The 21,064-nt window shown below is 41.2% G+C and overlaps 1 protein-coding gene across 2 annotated transcripts in view; it reads right to left on the bottom strand.

Annotated features, from left to right (window-relative positions):
- Window positions 1-21,064, bottom strand: part of LOC136881151 (uncharacterized) — a 208,006-nt gene that overhangs the window by 142,748 nt on the left and 44,194 nt on the right. For both annotated transcript variants that reach the window (XM_068229260.1, XM_068229259.1), the window contains exon 3: window positions 18,557-18,596. In XM_068229260.1, the coding sequence (XP_068085361.1) occupies window positions 18,557-18,596 (40 nt within the window). The remainder of the gene's footprint in view (window positions 1-18,556; window positions 18,597-21,064) is intronic.

Here is a 21,064-nt window from a genome sequence, read left to right as displayed (position 1 = left end):
TGATGTTCTTAGCGATGCAATCGTGCACCTTCTGTTGTCCTCCGAAAAGGATGTATGAACCGCCTGACTAGTACTCCTTTCGGCCAGTACTGTGATTGGTTCACGATATCCAACATCTCTAACGGTAATCCTATCTTAAATGCCCCGTGTTGGTAACTCGTCACACACAATTCTTCCTGCTTCAATGCCGCTCTCTTTAAGAAACGTTACCAGTTCTTCCTTATCCGTAGGATGGTATAAACCTCCCACATAAAGCTATGCGTTTCGGGCACTCGCTTTAAGCGTGTTTCTTTCTGCTACTTTCGTGCCTATTACAGGGATGTTACTTTTCCTGGGCTTCCGTCTTTCAGCTTTCTCCCAGGTGCCCTCGTCTCCTATTTGCTGATCGTTAGAAGTTGTTACGTCATCACTCAATATGTTTGCGTCTTTTATACCTGCATTATCCTTGTCCTGGTTGTCTATGTTCTGTGCTGATGCATTCAGACTTGGATTTAGCGTTTTTGCGATTAAACGTTGTTCTTCTCTTTGCTTTGATATTTGAGATGTTCCAGCTGTCCGTTGTATACTAGCTTGTTGGAGAGTTGCCACAGTCTCAGGTGCGTGGGGTTGCGGTGCCTTCCGCTTTGTCGCTATTGGACCTGGCAGGAATTTATCCAGTTCTATCGGTAAAGCATTCACAATTTGTTCTACAACCTTTCCTTCAAGTTTGTTCTCCAAAAAACACATGACCTCATCCATCATTTCAAAGAGTTTTCCATAAGTAATCTTCTCTTTGGAAGAACTCCTTAGCCATGGCTTACAGGTTTCATTATATTAGTTTGGAGTCTTTCCGATATACCTGCGCAAGTTCCCCTTTCGTAAGCTTCGTGCAAGGTGCGTGTTGCCATTTGTTACAAAAATTGCATAGAATTGCGTTATCTTGACTCGTACATACCTCTCCACAAATGTCGCCCTTCTCAATGTCGTCAGGGTATTCCTTGTCGATTTGCGTACCAGCATCAGGAATGATGATCAGATTAGATCAGATGGCGGTCAGTTAAAATATCTGCCTTTGTTGACCGAAATGCAAACTCGAAAATAGGGTTATTTAATGCTGTTTTACCTTTTCAGTTGAAGTTAATGAATGAAATGGTTTCTTGATACTATACGATTTGTATTGAAATACTAGTGATACTTAACTTCTTCTTAGATCTTATAGAATAGCACCAAAAATCACACACTGAAAGTATTAATAAGAAACACAGTAAGACCAAGCTGTAAGGAAGTAAAAAATGTACATGAGCACTTTGCTGATTATAGTTTCTCAAAACATGAAATTAAGATTTTGTTAATTATCTTGCTATTAAAACCTCTGTGGATGCATTGATGTCACTTAAGTGTTATAGAGTTATGCATTGTATATACATGAACAATAAGATGCCCAACTAAATTCTGCATGAAAAATAGTTGTTTGTTAGTTTTCATTTCAATGTTTGGTACCTAGAGTGAATCCTCTAAACTCGAATACACATGCCTTTGGTTACGCTCGCTTAAAGACTCAATATGGCGGCTCCATAAGTAACAATCGTGTCTTAGCCTCCCTAGACTGACCTTGTTTATTACTTCAGTGTTGGTTGGGATAGTGTGGACGCAAAAGTTTGATCGAAATCTTTTCGCTGTAATTGCGTGTAGAAGTATCAAGTGCTGTATCATTAATAACACATTAATTTTAAAAGTCTACAGTTGTTTTAGTGTGGTGTTAATACGGTATAAATAATAATACTGTTGCAGAACTGCATTCTTTTTCGTTCTGGCCGTTGTACCATTTCATATGGGGTGGGCATCCTTAATATTTCTTTTTTTTTTTTTTTTTTAAAGGTACATTCCTGTATTTCTTCTTGCACGTCAGATTCCACTAAATTGAAGACTAAGTAAGTTTCTTTCATCAGCTTACGAGAGACGAAATCTTCAAAGGGAAGTGGACATTAGCCATTTCTAGTCAGGGTAGTAAGCTGAGTACTCTTTTTTTCACAGTGTTTAGTTTACTTTTTAAAGAAGCAGACATTAGTGCAAGTACTGAAGGAAGGAAACACCTGATACCACACCGTCACCTTTCCCTGGTTATCCGCCGCATTAAAATAAAACTGCACCTGAAAAGAAAAGAAGCGAGTTCGGCAGTTCATACGAAAGCAAAGAATACCTACTCTGGTTTCAATCCTGATAATTGTCACACATGTTCACTGTATCCTGAAAGTTCACTATGAAGGAAATAGGAATTCAAGTCTCTTCTCCGATAATTAAGTGCAAATGTGGATGAAGAAACGTAATTACTGATTTCGAAATAAAGCCAGCCAATTGAAGAAGACATTTGCAGAGGACAAATTTAAGTATACGGAAAATAAAGGGCAAACTGTAAGAAAGCGACATTAAAAGTAGAATTCAAGCTTAACGGGAGGAACAAATGAATGACATTTTATCCTGATACAAACATATACCGGTACAAATATAATACTTCTAACTAGAATCGGACAATTCCACGAACTTTACAGCTAAAGATCATTAGGGAGGCTTACAATCAATAATTACTTTGAAATACATGCAGTAACTTACGTGTTTCACAGAGACGAATTCGCCGAAGTTTGTATAGCATATCTTTCGATTGTAGCATCGATTAAACTTTCTGTCTGTTCCTCTTTCCCCTCGACTGACACCTTTACACAAGCTTGAAGTGTACCCTGGCCCATTCTGTTCCTTAATTTCGTCATCAATCATGACCCTGTTCTTCGTGCTGAATGACCTTTCTACACCGGCGGTGGTAATAGGAATGTACGGTACACATTCAGCAAGTGTCTTTAGGGAATCATACCCAATATAGGCACTTAAGATAAAGGAAGGAACATCTCTCTCAGATTCTGATTTATTGCGAGCCACATACTTGAAAGACTGGAAGTCGATTGAAATAATAACATTAAGTTATTTATTAGACCACCTAATCAATACAAAATCGTCTTGGATGATTTACATAAATTTGTTAGCTAATAGTGGGACATGTTTCGCCTTCTCTGAAGGCATCATCAGCCGTAGTCTTAACCTTAAATTAAAAATAAGCGTCTAAATAACATGTAGTGATGAAATGAATTTTAAAATCTTGAAGAGATTTGAAGTAAAATAACATTAAAAATAACAATGATGGTTTGAAAATACAATGTGATGAGATACAATAGTGGAAGTATTAACAAAATTAACCTTAGAAGGCTGCTAAAATAAGTACAATGGAATAAAACAACAGATTGTTATACAACAAGTAGTAAGATTGCATAAAAGTAAAGTTGATAGTAATGGCGGTTATAATTAGACGATGGCGAAAAATCTTATGTAATCAAAGTAAAGAGGAGAGAGTAAAAGTCAAAGTTAGTCGAGAGATCCGAAGTTCATTATGATCTTGAAGATAAAGGATGAAAGTCAGATGCATATGGTGAAGTTGTAGAACACGTTGAGGATATGAAGTTGGTGAATAGAAGTTGAAGAACAGTTTCAAATAGGATCACTATGGACCATCTCAAAATTTGAAGTGATGTTCAAATGTTGTAAATTGTGAGTTTGTAGATATTCTAGTTGAAAAAGCATATACAAGTGGAATCTGTAAATGGAAGCAAGAAACGTAGAGTTAATTGTGTGAAAAGATATTTGAAAAATCTTGAAGTAGAATCGTATGCACTTACCACTTGACGGTGACAAAGATAGCTTGTAATATTATGAGTAAGAAGTATTTGCAACAGTAGACTTCTTGCTACGTGTGTTATAACTGAAGTTTTGTGTTGGAGGGGGATCTGTTTGCGTTGACGTAACTATTAGAGGGGGGCTGCTATTGGTGGGAGGGAAGGAAGAGAGTGTATTACTGCGCGTGTTGTAACGGTGTAAGGCTATTGGAGGGAGCGATGTTCCGGTGGGTGTGGCTATGGGTTTATTGGTTGTATTTGAATTAGAGGTACTAGCGGTGGGGGGAAGGGAGGGGGGTATATTAGCTGTAGGGGAGGTGGGAACTCTAATTGATGTGAGGTTGAAGATTTTTAAGAATTTGTTGGTGAGGGAAGTTGATTCTCGTAATAAAATAAGAATCTGTTCATACAAGGGGCTTTTTTTATCAATAGTGTCATTTAGATTTTTATCTTTATTAAAATGTTGGTCGAGGAAAATAAATAAGTTTTCATATTCTGTCATGAGTTTGCTTTTATCAACTCTTTTTAGGATATGGAGGTCTTGTTCTATTGTGGTGAATTTATGCCCGGTGTCCCTCATATGGTTGGCCATTGCGGAGAATTTGTTGTGTTTTTGGGCATTGTAATGCTCGGCGTATCTGGTAGAGAAGCTGCGGCCAGTTTGGCCAACATAAGAAAAATTACATGTAGAGCATTTCAATCTGTATATTCCTGATCCAGAGTAACTATTGTCTGTGATGTTGATAGAGTTGTGATTGAAGAATAAATTACGATTAGTGTTTTTTGTTGTGTAGGCTATTTTTATTTCGTGCTTCATTAATGAATTGGTTATCGGGTAAATGCTATGGTTAGTGAACGTGAATTTAGCGTATTTTGGTTTGACGGGTTTTAATGGAGTTAAATTGGTAGCTAGTTTTAGTTTGGTTTTATTGATGATTTTATCAATCATATTCGTGTTAAATCCATTGAATTTAGCTATTTCCTTGATGAATAGTAATTCTTTCTTTAAATTAGTAGAGGACATGTAAAGACTGGAAGTCTGTAATAGCACTATCAACATTTTGAGCACAGTTCTTTACAATAATTTTCTGTAAATCGTTGATAAGTTTCACAATTAACAATATGAAAATACACGGCCTTGTCATTACCTTTGCTTCATTTCACTGATCATGCTCGTTACAAATGTGTTTGGATTTTGCATGTTTTTTCTCCTCTTCATTCAAATACACACTTTTAACTTCTGCTGTAGCGATCTCTAGATTTTTGATTTTATATACTACTTCGTTCTCACCATCTTCCTCACGGTAATTCTCTGTGCTTCCTAAGTGATCCAGAATTCCAGACATAAGAACAGAAAGTTGTGAAACTGTGATTGATTTTGCAGGATCTTGCTTATGTTTCAGACAGAATGTAATGTAATTGTAATTCATCATTTCTGATAGAATTCCGGCACCCCGGAAAACTTAAGTCGGAGTCCACCAAGGCTCAGTACTATCACCGTCCCTTTTTGTTCTTGTCATGGACACCATCACTCGTGATCTGAAACGGAACGTTCCTTGGACCCTTCTGTATCCAGTTGACGTAATGGCAGTGGCGACGAGTGACGTTTTGAAAAGTGTTATCACACTCCTTCTGTAATAGCAGTATCAACATTTTTGAGCCCAGTTGAGCACAGTTCTTTACAATAATTTTCTGTAAGTCGTTGATAAGTTTCACAATTATCAATATGAAAATACACGGCCTTGTCATTAAACCTTTGCTTCATTTCACTGATCATGCTCGGTACGTCTTTCGCATCGCAGCATTTTTATGAGCAGTACAGATGTCATTTCATAAAAGTGAAAGACTTGATAATTGATATTACTTTTGTATAAGGTAATATCATTTAAAAATGATGAAATGGCACATAATATATTGAACACTAGTGAGCATCAATATCATAGAATCTAGCAGTCTCGATCACGTACTAATGGAAAATAGTTCACATCATGAAAAACGTATGGCAGGCTACTCATGCACTCATAAAAATAAAGTTTAAAATTAATTTCTAACGGAGCTTCAAGGCTTACCTCAGTTTTTCCTATTTGTACTTCAGGTCGATACGACGGCGTGTTGTGGCGTCAAAAATATCTATCACAGCACCGTAAAAATTAGGCCTCTTCATTAAGTCATTCAGAAATTTCTTCTCAGTAGTAAACAAAGAAAGTGCAGAGAGTCTGTCCTGTACTTGTGAATTTTTTTAGAAGGTGTGTATCCTTTTTCAAGGCCGAGAAGCTTCTTTCAGTAGAACACTAGTTGCCGGGATGGTGAGAATGAGGTCAGCCAATTTCATATGCTTTATTAAGAACAGTGGTGTGCAAATATTGGTATAGGTCATATGCATTATTTTTCACAAGATCCTGCTTCGTATAGAGGACAGACAGTTCACTTTTAAGTTTCATGCAGTCAAAATTTCGTCCATACGTCTTCACTAACGACTGATAGGCACGGTTCGGGAATTCCTTCGCGAAATTTTTAAACTGGTCAATATCAATTAACTGAAGGAACTCCAGCTTGTTAATATCAGAAAATCTATCTGACAGTTGCACGGATATGATGGCAATTGTTTGGTCTTGCAACTTTGGACACATGGTTTCAAAATTATTTCTGGTTGTCTGCAAAAACGCTTTAAATTGCTGGATCTCTTTGGAGCAGAAGGCAGTACCACATATTTTCTTCTGAAGGATCTGATACAAAACATCAGATTGAGGAAGCACTTCACCAAATACAGTAAATTTAGTAAGAAATAGAAATCAAAGTCTTGCAGGGTAACATAGTAATCCTTAGCTTGAATTCTCGTTCCACTGTCCCATTCGTCTGCGTTATCTTTCATTTCTCTGAAGAATACAAGGAGATCTGTATAGAGAGAGGACACAACTTCAACGAGCCTACCAGTACAAATCCATCGGGTAGGCGCTATTGTTGGTAATCGTCTCTGTATTACTTTGTCAAGAGCAGCGGCCCTTTTAGGGGATGATGAAAAAAAAAACCTGCTAACCCGGGCAAGGTCTGAAAAAATACTTTGTATTCCTTGATGTGGTTAACGGATTGCTGTAATACCAAGTTGAGCCTATGACCATAGCAGTGAAATAGTCTGGTCATATTTTTCCCTGACTGACTTCTGCGACCCACTGTGCTGTCCTGCCATCACTACTGTTGCCGATATGATTCAGTTCGGAAGGTTCAGAATAGAGTTCTGTTTGAGTACAGTTTACAGAAAGAAAATTGACGAGCATAATAAGCTAATAAAAAATAACGGATATATTGTCAGCACTTTAATAGATACTGTATGTTTTCTTTCAAAGCAAGGATTACCTTTCAGAGGTCATCGAGTAATTGAAGAATCCGATAAGAGGTAATTAGAGGGAGTTACTAGCATTAATTGTTAAGACAGACGACGTACTTCCGTACCATTTAGAAACATCTACAGTTTTCTCAGGACTTTCATCTGATATAAAAAATGATATTATTGAAGCCATAGCTACTTTTATGACCAGCCAAATTAAAGACGAGGTTAAGAAAACAAACTTTATTTCCGTTATTTTGGATGAAAGTACAGACGTTTCTAACAGAGCACAACTATCGACTGTATTTAGATGTTAGTCCCGAAGGCGAAATTCAAGAGAAATTTTTGAGATTCAGTGATGTGAGCGGTGACCGTCCTGCTGTTTCTCTCTCTAAACATCTCTTTGAAGTGTTACAAGAATTCCAGTGTGGTGAAAAGTTAGTAACAGAAACATTTGATGGCGCAGCAGTAGTACGGCCAGTTGCACTGTATGGAGCCACATGTCGATCACCTGACAAAATTTCAGAACGCCAACTACCGGTACATGTCATGGTAATGAGAATGCTCCGTTGGACTATGGTTATCTCCCTTATTGACCATGTCAGACGCGACACAATTCGAGAGCAAATGGGTGTCGCTCCAATTGTGGATAAAATGAGAGAATAACAGCTCCGATAGAATGACCATACTCTGCGTTCAACACTTGGTGCCGTTGTCAACTCTGTTCTCCATTCTGATGTAGAAGATCTACGCCCCAGAGGACGACCGAAGCAGCGTTGGCAAGGCACAATAAATGGTGACTTAAAACTCGTCGTCCTACAATCTGCCGACGATCGAGACCGGATAATGACCAAGAAAGCGGACCCTGCACCAGCAGGACAACGCTAGGAATAAGAATAAGGCCCCATTCACACCCCCTGTGGGTGGGGGCGGTAGAATAACACCTACGGTATCCCCTGCCTGTCGTAAGAGGCGACTAAAAGGGGCTCCAAGGGCTCTGAACTTTGGAGCGTGGGTTGGCGACCACGGGGCCCTCAGCTGAGTCCTGACATTGCTTCCACTTACTCGTGCCAGGCTCCTCACTTTCATCTATCCTATCCGACCTCTTTTGGTCAAGTTCGGCTCCATGGCTAAATGGTTAGCGTGCTGGCCTTTGGTCACAGGGGTCCCGGGTTCGATTCCCGGCAGGGTCGGGAATTTTAACCATCACTGGTTAATTTCGCTGGCACGGGGGCTGGGTGTATGTGTCGTCTTCATCATCATTTCATCCTCATCAAGACGCGCAGGTCGCCTGCGGGTGTCAAATCGAAAGACCTGCACCTGGCGAGCCGAACATGTCCTCGGACACTCCCGGCACTAAAAGCCATACGCCATTTCATTTCATTTCTCTTGGTCAACTCTTGTTCTTTTCCGACCCCGACAGTATTACGTATGGAGGTCTAGGGAGTATTTAATTTTCATGCCCTTCGCAGCACTTGTCTTCCTTTAGCCGATACCTTCATTTTTCGAAGTGTCGGACCCCTTCCATTTTTTCTCTCTGATTAGTGTTATATAGAGAATGGTTGCCTAGCTGTACTTCCTCTTAAAACAATAATCACCACCACTACCACCACCCCATTCACAATGTAAACGTAACCGTAAACTTAACGCCGTAACGTAACCGTAAAATTAACGTAAAGTGTGTGGTATTCACAATGGAGGAACGCAACATTAACGTAAAGAGTACACAGCAGCCAATCAAAACACTGCCGTGTTATTTAGCACGGAAGTCGGGTTTTGGGTTATCTCGCAGTTTTATATTTCAATACCTCGATGGAATCAAAAAAGATGGTAGCGGAATTCATATTAGTTCAAACATCTAATGTTTTGCTCCTGGGAGCTGTGTACCTGAAAAGGCGATCTAAACAACGGTGCAGAAAATGGGTTCATTCCTTGAATCAAAGAAGGTTATATCAGGGCGATTTCGGTAATTTACTGTAAGAAATGACCCTCATCACTTCGTTGTGTACATGCCAATGAAAAATGAAATGTTTGCCTTTCTTACGATTTGCTTCCCCTTTTCTAATAAAAAGAAATGTAAGGTCTCCTTTGCCGACATCTATGCCCCTATCTATCACACCCCGATGAGATGTTTGGATCTATTTGTGATCTGTTTGTTTGGATGATGTCGTTTTCGTAAACTAGTAGTCTGTCATAGTATTAGGAAATATACAGGGACACTGTTTTATCTGGTTTTATTTATGACAGGGATTGTCACTCTCCCGGTCGCCAGTGCTGCGAGCTTGTCTCCCGCCATTTACCGTCAGATTTAATTGCTACAGCATATTTATTTCCACATATTCTCTTTAGGTACAGCGTCTTTGTAATTCTATTTCCTTTTATCATACATACACACAAAGATTATTTTGAAAGAGAATTACAAGTGTTTCGTCGAAAGAAGTCATTATATCGCGCACAAAATACAATGTTTGCGTCTGCTCTGATTGGCTGGTTCTTAAACTTAACGTAAAATTAACCGCAAGAACTTGGAGTTTGCAATCTCTTAATTTTACGGACTCGCAGTTAAGTTTACGTTGGCGCATTGTGAATGGTTCCATCAGATAACATGGCCGCAAACTTCTAAGTTAACGGTAATTGTAAGTTTACGTTACGTTACGTTTGCATTGTGAATGAGGCTTAAGATTTTAAATAGAATCCCCCCCCCCCCTCTCGGGCCAAACTTGACATGCCATCATAATGAATTTGTTACACACGAATACGATTAGGTATTCAATCAACGGATGTCAACAGCTTCTGGAATTTTTAAAGCTGGTTCCTCTAGAGGAGATTGAACTACGTGCTGTAATCTTTCTCTGTCAGCAGAAGCATGGTAGAGTTTGTACACATCCCTTAGGGGTAAGACGACCTTAATTATACAAAGTGCGGCGGGTTGTAAAGTGAACTGCTCTGGGATGGCAATGGAGAGCAGAAGTCCGATTCACCAAAGGGCTGCGTGTTCGACCACGTTCTAACGCAAGCGAATTTGTAAACACCTCTAAACAGTACTTCAATAAGTTTAGTCGATAGTAAAGCACGCTACCTCTCTGATCTGTTATTTCGCTTTTAAGGAGACTGAGAACTCGCCACATTATACGAGGGTTGATTCAAAAGTCATAGCAGCTATATTTTTCTCTCTAAAAATCTTGAACACAGGAAATGTCCTGAGTACATTTGAAAGGACACTTTAGAGGTGCCACCACAAAAGGTAGGGTTGCAGAAATCTCTGGTAAGGTAAAAGGATAAACATGGCTTTTTGAAATCATAGTTATATTTCTTGTATTCTCGTACAACCTGTATACAATCATTTGTACGTATGGTACAAGTTGTTTATCACACAAGTAATTTCCTAGGTTGCCTGTGGTTCGTTGCCACCGATGAGGAACACGGAAAATATCATCGGCTGCACAAGATTCTGCAATGTGCAATACCTCACGTCGAAATGCTCCTACGATGTCTTGTTTATGGGCAATACGTTTCCCACGCAATAGCTACTTTGGGAATAAGGTCAAAGTCACAAGATGTACATTTGTTGCGGATAAAAGGGGTATTTATTTCAAAGTGAGTCACTTTAGAGGATTTTTGAGGTGGTAGTAATACCTATTTCTTCCATGGATCTGACTCCCAGGAAGTGTTATGCTATTATATTCTTCTTCTTCGTTTAGGCCTACGATGGACCATGTGGTTCTTAACTCTGGTGAGCTCTTTTCTTCCTCTTAGCTCAGTATTCCTTCATTCTAGCGCTATGGATGTCTTTTCTTCCTTGAGTCCATTTCACTCCTGTTCCTGGACGCAGTGATTTAGTTGATAGTGACTGGAGAGTGTCGGATGTCTTGACTAACTTTCTACCGAGCTCGATAGCTGCAGTCGTTTAAGTGCGGCCAGTATCCAGTATTCGGGAGATAGTAGGTTCGAACCCCACTATCGGCAGCCCTGAAAATGGTTTTCCGTGGTTTCCCATTTTCACACCAGGCAAATGCTGGGGCTGTACCTTAATTAAGGCCACGGCCGTTTCCTTCCCACTCCTTGGCCTTTCCTGTCCCATCGTCGCCATAAGACCTATCTGTGTCGGTGCGACGTAAAGCAACTAGCAAAAAAAAAAAAAAAAAAAAAAAAAAAATTGACTAACTTTCTGCTATTATATTATTATTTAAAAATACTTCTATGACACAAGAGAGTTAGCTACTAAATTTTGTATCGGTGTAGGCACTATAAATACAATTATTCAGCGGTAAAAATAAACTGGATCAATTTCACCGAAGAAAACGGGGAACTGTGACAGGAAAAAGAAAACGACGCCAACTGATGACCATTTTCTCCTCAAGAGAAGTAACTTAAACCCTAGGCTAATTGACGTGGACTTGGCACGTGAATTGGGGGGAAAGGGTAGTGAATCTGCACGTTTCTAATGTTCGCCGTAGATTTCCGTTAGCTGGAAGGAAAGCCTTCAAACCTGTAAAGAAACACCACCTAAGAAGAGAAATGCGCAAGAAGCGTCTTTTGTGGGCATGTAGTCATCAGGATGGACAATGGAACACTGGAAGACAGTTTTTTTCACTGATGAGAGTTATTTTCAACTGCAGGGGCCGAGGGTCAATATGTGCGCCGAGCGAATAATGAGGCAACAACTTCACATCATTTGTAACAGACTATAAAACACTCCGTATAAAAGATGTTTTGTGGTGTTCGGCACATGAAGGATTGTGACCCTTAGTACCAATTGAAGGGATGCTGAAATCTGACCAGTACGTCCAAATACAACAAAGAAGAGCTGCAGAAGAGGTTTCCACACGGTGACGGAATTTTTCAACAAGATCTGGCTCGTCGCCATACTTCAAAGAAAGTGAAAAATAAAATCAGTGAGAACAATATTCCTGTTTAAGAGTGGCCAGGAAACTCTCTCGACATAAATCCCATAGAAAACTTGTGGGCTATTTGCAAAAGGAGACTCGCAAAACTTGACTCTTCCACCAAACTACGCATGATAGAGTCTCTAATTCGAGTGGGGTTTCATGAACTGAAAAATATGTGCTCAGAGCTTGTGGAATCAATGCCAAATCGTGTGAAAGAACTTAATAAAACACAAAGGAGGACATATTGGCTATTAGAAGATATTCAAGGTAAATAAATGAAAAATGTGTACTTCATTGCCGCGTTCCGATTAATTCGCATGGGACAGTACAGAATATTACTTGTCTGGCGTTGCCACATTTTCGGGAAATAAAAAAATCGTTGCCATTACTTCTGAACCAACCCCCGTACATTTTTTTCTCTTTCCTCGCGTTTTCCTATTTAGTATCAGCATTACATGTAGACTTCGTCCAATTTGACGGCTAGATGCCTTTTCTGATACCAACTCCATGTGAAGGTAGTCTAGAGTATACGTGTATACATTGTTTACTATTACATATTCCTGTGGTGTTTGGTAGTGTGGTGTATTCTGTGTAAACGGAAATATAAGAGTGTTCAAATACCTAGCCTCCGAGTCAAAATATTTTTTTTTCTACTTGCTTTACGTCGCACCGACACAGATAGGTTTTATGGCGACGATGGGACAGGGAAGGCCTAGGAATGGGAAGGAAGCGGCCGTGGCCTTAATTAAGGTACAGCCCCAGCATTTGCCTGGTGCGAAAATGGGAGACCACCGAAAACCATTTTCAGGGCTGCCGACAGTGAGGTCCGAACCCACTATCTCCCGGATGCGAGCTCACAGCTGTGCGCTCCTAATCGCACGGCCAACTCGCCCGGTCAAAAGAATTAACCAGACGCAGTTAAAATCCTCGACCCCTGGCAGGGAATCGAGCCTAGGTCCCTCTAGAGCCAAAAGTGTAATATACATGAATACAAACAAGACAGGGCGATCCATGCAAACCTATGCAAATTTAATGACGTATAACTTTTGAAGAAGTAATAGCAAACGTATGTAATCTGTTCCGAAGTAAGTGTGGAAGATTACTCAGAGCTATCTTTTCCGCTTCTGATTTTTTCAGTTCAATTCCCGCACTTTATGCAAACTCATCTACTGTTCTTTCGGTCCCTTTCCCCCACCAAAAGCGATGCCCAACTGAAATTTGTGACGGAACCTCCTCCACAATGCTATCAACCTCCCACCACAAACCAAAATGTATCCAACGTATGTAATTCCACTAACCAGAACAATCCAAAAAATGAACGCACTCGTGAGCCCTTGTCGACACCGTCACTATACACTTCTAAGCTTAGGTATTCCTATGCAGAATCTCATTTTGTGCTTATTTACCCATTTTTCGTATCAACGAGTAAAAGGCACGCGCACTGCCTCTACATGAGCATAAGTAGCGAGACATTGATGTTTCAAGGGGACATTGTACGTCAACATGGATAGATATAAGGATGTGACAGAGAGGCAAAAAGGGGCAATCGTGTTTGGCTGTGCCCATGGCCGTAAGGTGCGTGCTGGATTTGTTGGTGTTTGGCAGCGGACTGTTCACCGTGTCTACAAGCAGTGGTGTACTTCACGTGGCCACGAAACACGACGTCACAATCGTGGTCGGGAAAAGATCCTGACTGAGAGGGACCGGAGACGCGCTTCACGGCTTGTGAATCTAAATCGCTTCCAAACTCGACAGAAATTGCTGCAGTCAGTGAATGAAGGTCCATCCCAATCTGTTAGCGAGAGAACATTGTGACGAGAACTGCATGCAATGAACATTCGGAGTCGGTCACCTCGCAAGAGGCCATTGCTCATACAGGCGCATAAAGCTGCGCGTATTCAATGGAACGTGGATTGTAGCTGACTGGCGGAACGTAATGTGGTCTGACCACTGATCTCTATACCTGGATGGCTGGTAGCTTGGGTAGCAGTAAGCCGAATAGAAGATGACTGGCGTACTAAGATGGCAGCGAGCGCATGGTGCAATAGACCACGAGGAGCGCGCTTGCTTTGTTTATGCTTAGTTCAGTGACGCCAGGCCTCTTGATTGTAGTTCCACGAGTGTTCTGTGCTGTGTTATTGCAAACTAAATAGTAGTGTATTTTACGAATTTAGGTTCGTTGCCTTGTAGTATACTTGTGGATTACAAAATTCAATTTAAATATGTATGTGTTTATCTGAAATATGAATGAAGAAACATTCTACGGGGTATTAACATACCGCAGTGTTCAGCTTATGGATGTACAAACAGAACCGATCAGCAGAAGGAGAAATCATTTCATCGGGGAGTTTTAATAACAATGTTATTTGCTTTACGTCCCACTAACTACTTTTTTAAGGTCTTCGGAGACGCCGAGGTGCCGGAATTTAGTCCCGCAGGAGTTCTTGTACGTACCAGTAAATCTACCGACACGGGGCTGTCGTATTTGAGCACCTTCAAATACCACCGGACTGAGCCAGGATCGAACCTGCCAAGTTGGGGTTAGAAGGCCAGCGCCTTAACCGTCTGAGCCACTCAGCCCGGCTCGGGGAGTTTTATACTGTACATAAGAATCTTCCTAGGGTAGTGTTTTGAGTTTTAGGTTTATTGTATCTTATTTCGCATATTCCGGGAGCAAAATGGCAATTAATTTTTGTAGGTTTCCTTTCTCGAGACCTGAACATCTAAGATAATCGATTAGGAGTATCAGGCGGGAGGATTGGGAGCCTTCTAAAACAGCTGTTCTCTGCTCGGATCACTTAGAGGAAGGCTGTTTTGATAGAAATGGACAAACTGTACACCTTAGAAGTGATGTACAGCCAAGTGTTTTCAATTTTACTGAACATTAACTGCAAGTAAAGATTTACTTATATTTTTTTTCTCATAATTAAACTGACGGTTTCGATGAAATAATTGACGTGACCTTATAACAATATTAGAAAATGAAGTCTGGAGGAATTCTACACCTTATTTACATCAGTAATAATTATGGGTTTCAGACACTGGAGTGGTGGGAGAAGGGAAAGTGTGGTGGGTGTTTGTGGCTATTCCATTATACTATTCGTGGTATTTGGGACTCTTTTAACTGGTGTTACATATTTCTGATGATGACTATCAATATCGCTTTGCTAGCTGAATTTAATTAAAGAGGTCTGTAATAGTAAATTAAGCTGCAGGTAATGTGATATATTGACTAGTTTTGAATATTTGCTGGTTTTATAAATGTGTACATTTGCTTTAATGATATTTTAATTTGATAATATGCGCGTTATTTCTTGGAAACAAGAAACAGAAATTCATTATCAAGCACCGATTACGATATGTTGAATCTAGGCCTGTATAGTGAGCTACGTTTATAGGTACATCATTTTAAGAATGCATAATTTCGTGGCATACATGTATACAATTTACAGCAATGTTTCCAGAAACTGGTTTTCACTCGTATTGTGTTACCGATCGCTAATTGCATGTATTCAGCACCTAAGTTAATATTTACCGGCCGTTATTATACACTCATGTGTATTGCTATCCCGGAGATTTACCGACCTCGGAATGACGTGTCAGTGATCCCAATGTCCGTATGCTTTGAGTGAACATGTCTCTATATTTTTAATTATTCCAATGCGCCATTAATTGCGACTTAAAATTGACTATATTATCATTGCTTCCCCATAAGGAGAGCTCTAGGTTCGGTACGCCAACATGGCGAACCGCGCGCTCAACTTGGCGTACTTTCTCCTGCAGCGGAGACCTGCCATCAGCGATCCATGTATAGAGATCAGTGGGTCTGACGAATCACGTTTTTGCCTGTATTCCAATGACGTACGTCGTCGAGTGCACCGAAGGCCAAATGAAGCATTTTATCTTTGATGTGTGCAAGGTCAGGTTCAAATCGGAGGTGGGTCTGAGGTGTTGTGTTTTGTTTTTGTTTTTTTGTTTTTTTTTTTCGTATCACCAGCGTGTTTATTTAAACATTCTGGTTGATCAAGTGTTGCCTTTCAGTCAACATTTTTCAAGATGACAACAGCAAAATTCATGGGGACTGTACGCATATGTGACTGGTTTTATGAACACTCCCCCACCCTATTTCATCCCGATAGGCCTGAAAAATCACGGACTTGAACCCCATTGGAAATATGTAGGACATGTTGGAACAGCGGGTAAAATGCCAACATCAGCAACCCCACGATTTGGTGAAATTGCGCGATCAAATCCTCGGCGAGTGGATGCGACTTACGTGCACAACCTTATGTACTCACTTCCTAACCGAATCCAGGCGGTTATCAAGCCCAGGGGTGACTAATTTTTTGTCCGGCGAGCCTATTAGGCTATTCGAATAATTATTATAATGTAAATAATGTTAATATAAAAAATAAAATAGTAATGCAAATAATTATATAGATCCAAATAAAATTATAATGTGTAATCAACGTATTTATCACTACGTATAATGTATGATGTGTTTTATGTCAAACTTAATATCAAAATAAAAAATAAGAAGGAAAAAAAGAGCAGAAAAACCCTCCCAACATCTCTTTTACATTACACTCTATAGGTCCCGCCTCCATAATCCTGCACATCACCCCAATTTGCCTGAATCTCCTGGCCAGAGATTTTAGATGATGATGATGATGATGATGATGATGCACTCTGTATGTTCCAAAGCCCGATTTCTTTGCAGCTCTCTTACACTTGCCATATGAGTAGCCTGTCACGTGGTTCAATCGGCGCATCCTCAACACAATTTTACCTATTCAGATGTGCGTTTTCCACTCTCACTGAGGAGCGAGCTAATTGTCTCAAGCTCTTTTTACCATCGATAAAATTGTTGACCTGATTGGAACATCGAGCACGCCGAATTCTCTTCCAAATGCCCATTGTGTTTCAGTCAAGGAATCTGTCTTCCAATATGTTTCACAATAAAAACACGCATGTTAGTGTTAAGACCACAAAAACGAGAATACCAATATACAGTGTGTATCAGAACTTTACCGACAAAAATGTCACAGATGCTCTACGTGTTTTGTTAAGAACGATGGTGTAGTCGCATTAGCGGAGATAATTTTTCTTTGCGAGAAAATGAGGTTAATTTCTTATTTTCGGACGCGAGATTCAAGTTGACGAACTAGTCGTATTTGCTATGCCAGAGAGCAACCGCTGCCTGTTGCTGTGAGTCAGAGATGGGAAGCGAGGGGAAGTAATTTAAAATGTAGCTTCTCAAAGCACCATTATCTTAGTCACAGCATCTCCATTTTTATGTACTCTCCGCAATTTCATATTCATTGGCTGCGATTGGAACCACAGTCGCCCTGCTTAGTCGCCCCCCCCCCCTCCAGTAGACAGTGTACAGTTTGTTCTGCACTAATTGACTATTATGTGAACCCCGTAGACAGAGAAGATGTACCAAGAATTCAGGCAGTTTCCCAGGTCGTTCGCGACACACCACACATCCTGAACAGAGTCCAAAGGTCACTACTACAACGTTGTGAATTGTGCATCGAAGAAGGAGGGGGCATATTGAACATCTACTGTAATCAGAACATTGGGCGTGTTTCCTTTATTCAGTATTTCATTCCATTTAGTATGTTGTGAGTGGAGGAATACACTATCGTGGGGTGACTGCGCTGCATCTACTACTACTACTACTACTACTACTACTACTACTACTAAAACGTTTTCATTCCTCCCCTGAAGGGGGAGGCGGGCCTCTTAGGCGGTGACGCCGTCTCTCAGGCCGGGAGATTTGTTACTGTGAAGGACATGCTCGGAGATGGCGGCCGTGTCCTATACTAGGAACTGCCCCGGCATTCGCCTTAGTGCAGGATAATGGAAAACCATGGAAAACCATTCTCAGGACAGCCGACAGTTGGGACCAGCTGTGAGGTCCAGCCCGGTCCCGTCTCCTCAATGCAGAGGCGTAGAGCCACGGTAGAGTCGTGGCCACCTCTCTCTTGCTCGGTTGGCCGGTCACAGTGCAGAGTTGTTGGATCACGGACCAGCCGTGGCCACTTATGGGCCAAGACCCACTCTGCATCTACCGACCGCGTTTCATCTTCGAGCATGTTAAATAATAAAGAACGTTACCGCGACCAACAGACGAGAGGAGAAACGATCTGGTGCATTCCTTGATTGGCAAGTGTGTCTTAATTAGAGAGTGTGTTCTTGTACTCTGTGTGCTGTGGATGAGGACAATCCTGTGCGAGTCGAACGAGGAAACTTGCGCACACGTGCGGAGCATTATCTCTGTGCCCTTCATACACCCCACTTCCCCTCCCTCCCCTTCCCTTGTCTGAAGCATGGCAGCGGCTTGCACTTTAGCATAGCAAATACGACAAGTTCGTCAAGTTGAATCGCGCGTCCGGGAGTAACAAAGTAACCTCATTTACTAGAAAAGAAAAATGTTTCCCCACCAATCTGATTGCACCATCGTGCTTAACATAACACAACGACCATCCCTGATTCTTTGTCGGTATAGTTCTGTGTAGATTCTCCCGAAGTCATTGAAATCATTAAACTAAATGTAAAGAAGGAAATGATAACTCGTCAAAATTGTAGAAGTTTGTATGGATCGCCCTTAAAAATACACGACAGTTTTATATACTCACGTGCGACGTTACCATACTTGCAGCCCGCTGTTGAATACGTCTGAAAACACAACAGAAACGAACTTGTTAGCAGATAACATTTCTGGTTTACACAGTTGAGAAATTTTTACATGTACAATATGAACTGAAATAATCCTCTAATTTAAAATGTATCTTTTCAAAACGCCATTATCTTAGTCACAGCACCAGTTTTATGTGATCCCGAAATTCCACATATATTGGCTGCGATTCAAATCACAGTCGTCTTGGTTAGAAGACATTGGTGGTGGTCGTTGGGTTAAGAGGAAATACTACTTGGCAACCATGCCTCTACATATTCATTTACTAAGCGAGTTGGCTGCGCGGTTGGCTGTAAGCTTGCAATCGGGAGATGTTGGGTTCGACCCGCACTTTCGGCAACTCTAAAGATGGCTTTCTGTGGTTTTCCATTTTCACACTTCCTTTCCTGTCCTACCCCTATCGTCGCCATAAGACCTGCCTATGCTGGTGCGACGGGAAAGAAACATTAATCAGAAGAGAAAAAGAGGTTCGACACTTCGAATAATGAAGGTATCGGCAAAAGAAAGGGAAAGGCTACGAACGTAAAAATGAAAAACTACCCCCAGCCATCGGAAAACTAATACCACTTGGGTCGGAAGAGAACAAGGTTGACCAAAGGAGGTCGGATAGAATAGATGAAAGCGAGAAGCCTAGTATAATGCCACACTCAGTCGCCAACCCACGCTCCCAAGTTGAAAGCCTATGGCGTCCCCTTTTAGTCACCTAGTCTTACGACAGGTAGGAGATACCGTGGATGTATTCCACCACCCACGGTATTGCTTCCACTTATGTCAGACTTCTCAATTTCATCTATCCTATCCGACTTCCCTTGGTCAACTCTTGTTCTTTTCCTATCCAGACGGTATTAGAGCATTCGAGGCCTAGGGAGTCTTTCATTTTCACGCCCTTCGTGGCCCTTGTCTTTTCTTAGGCCGATAACTTCATTTTTCGAAGTGTCGGATCCCTTCATTTTTTCTCTCTGATTATAGTGTTATATAGAGGATGGTTGCCTAGTTGTACTTCCTCTTAAAACAATAATCACCATCACCCGCATCCACAGGGGTTGAGAAGTAAATGACGACGTCAAAGCTATTCCAAACCTTCTCTCTTGTGTTCACAAGAATAACATCCACAAAAATGAAATGGCGTATCGCTTTTAGTGCCGCGAGTGCCCGAGGAGAAGTTTGGCTCACCAGGTGCAGGTCTTTTGAATTGACACCCGTAGGCGACCTGCGTTTCGTGATGAGGATGAAATGATGTCGAAGACGACACATTCACCCAGACCCCGTGCCAGCGGAGTTAACCAATTATGGTTAAAATTCCCGACCCTGTCGGGAATCGAACCCGGGACCCCTGTGAACAAAGGCCAACACACTAACCATTTAGCCATGGGGCCGGACAACATCCACAATTGTACTATTTGTGAACTACTCGAACTTCTCTAGGCATTTCCTTCTACTTCTCCCAGAAATTGCATGTCATTTTATTGTAAGAGTTGTTGTCATAGTTCCTCTCAAATGCCGCACTGGTGTGCGTGACCACGGGTTTTTCTTTGATTAAAACTGCGAAAGAGGAAGGTTTCAGAAACGCTAGGGATGACGTGAAGACATTCTATATACAGCGTTATTCAGCCACACCTTCCAATGTAGTTTTATGCAACCCACAATATTCATTCCGTCCTGAAAACATCTGCCCTGCTGGTATGCTAAAACAACACAACCGGATATATCGGTCTTGACCGTCTCACCATGATAGGATGCCATAATGTTATAGGCTACTTGTATTAAACACTGGAAGACATGCGTGTGCCTTGTAGATCATATGAACCTGACACGCCGGCGAAACACTAAATTCATATTGTGACCGCAGTAAACCTAATACTTGTTATAAGCTGCCCAGTGTGCCGTACGGAACCGTAGTTTAGTTGGTAAAGGCGTGGCGGAGCGAGCTTGCATTTCAGGGGCAAGGATTACAAGGACTTCTAATATTTGTTTAATACGTACCGCACGCAAGTTCAATAAGTTCAATACCTGCTTTCATGCAACTTTTTTGCTAGTGGCTTTACGTCGCACCGACACAAATAGGTCTTATGGCGACGATGGGATAGGAAAGAGCTAGGAGTTAGAAGGAAGCGGCCGTGGCCTTAATTAAGGTACAGCCCCAGCATTTGCCTGGTGTGAAAATGGGAAACTACAGAAAACCATCTTCAGAGCTGCCGACAGTGGGATTCGAACCTACTATCTCCCGGATGCAAGCTCACAGCTGCGGGCCCTTAACTGGCATGTAAATTGTGTGTGAATGAATGTGTTTGTGTCCCTAAGAAAGGCCGATTAGTTAGCAGGCCGGACACATACAGACCGAAAATAATAGGAACACAACTGCCCTGACAATGTTTTATCGCAGCAAATGCTCGATGTGATGACCATTTTGGCATATGCACATTCGGGCCCGGTGTCCAATAGATCGTCT

Source organism: Anabrus simplex, chromosome 9 (genome assembly GCF_040414725.1).
Source record: "Anabrus simplex isolate iqAnaSimp1 chromosome 9, ASM4041472v1, whole genome shotgun sequence".
Lineage (NCBI taxonomy): Eukaryota > Metazoa > Arthropoda > Insecta > Orthoptera > Tettigoniidae > Anabrus > Anabrus simplex.
Note: the sequence above shows the minus strand (reverse complement) of the source record. Positions and strands in the feature narration are given on the sequence as shown.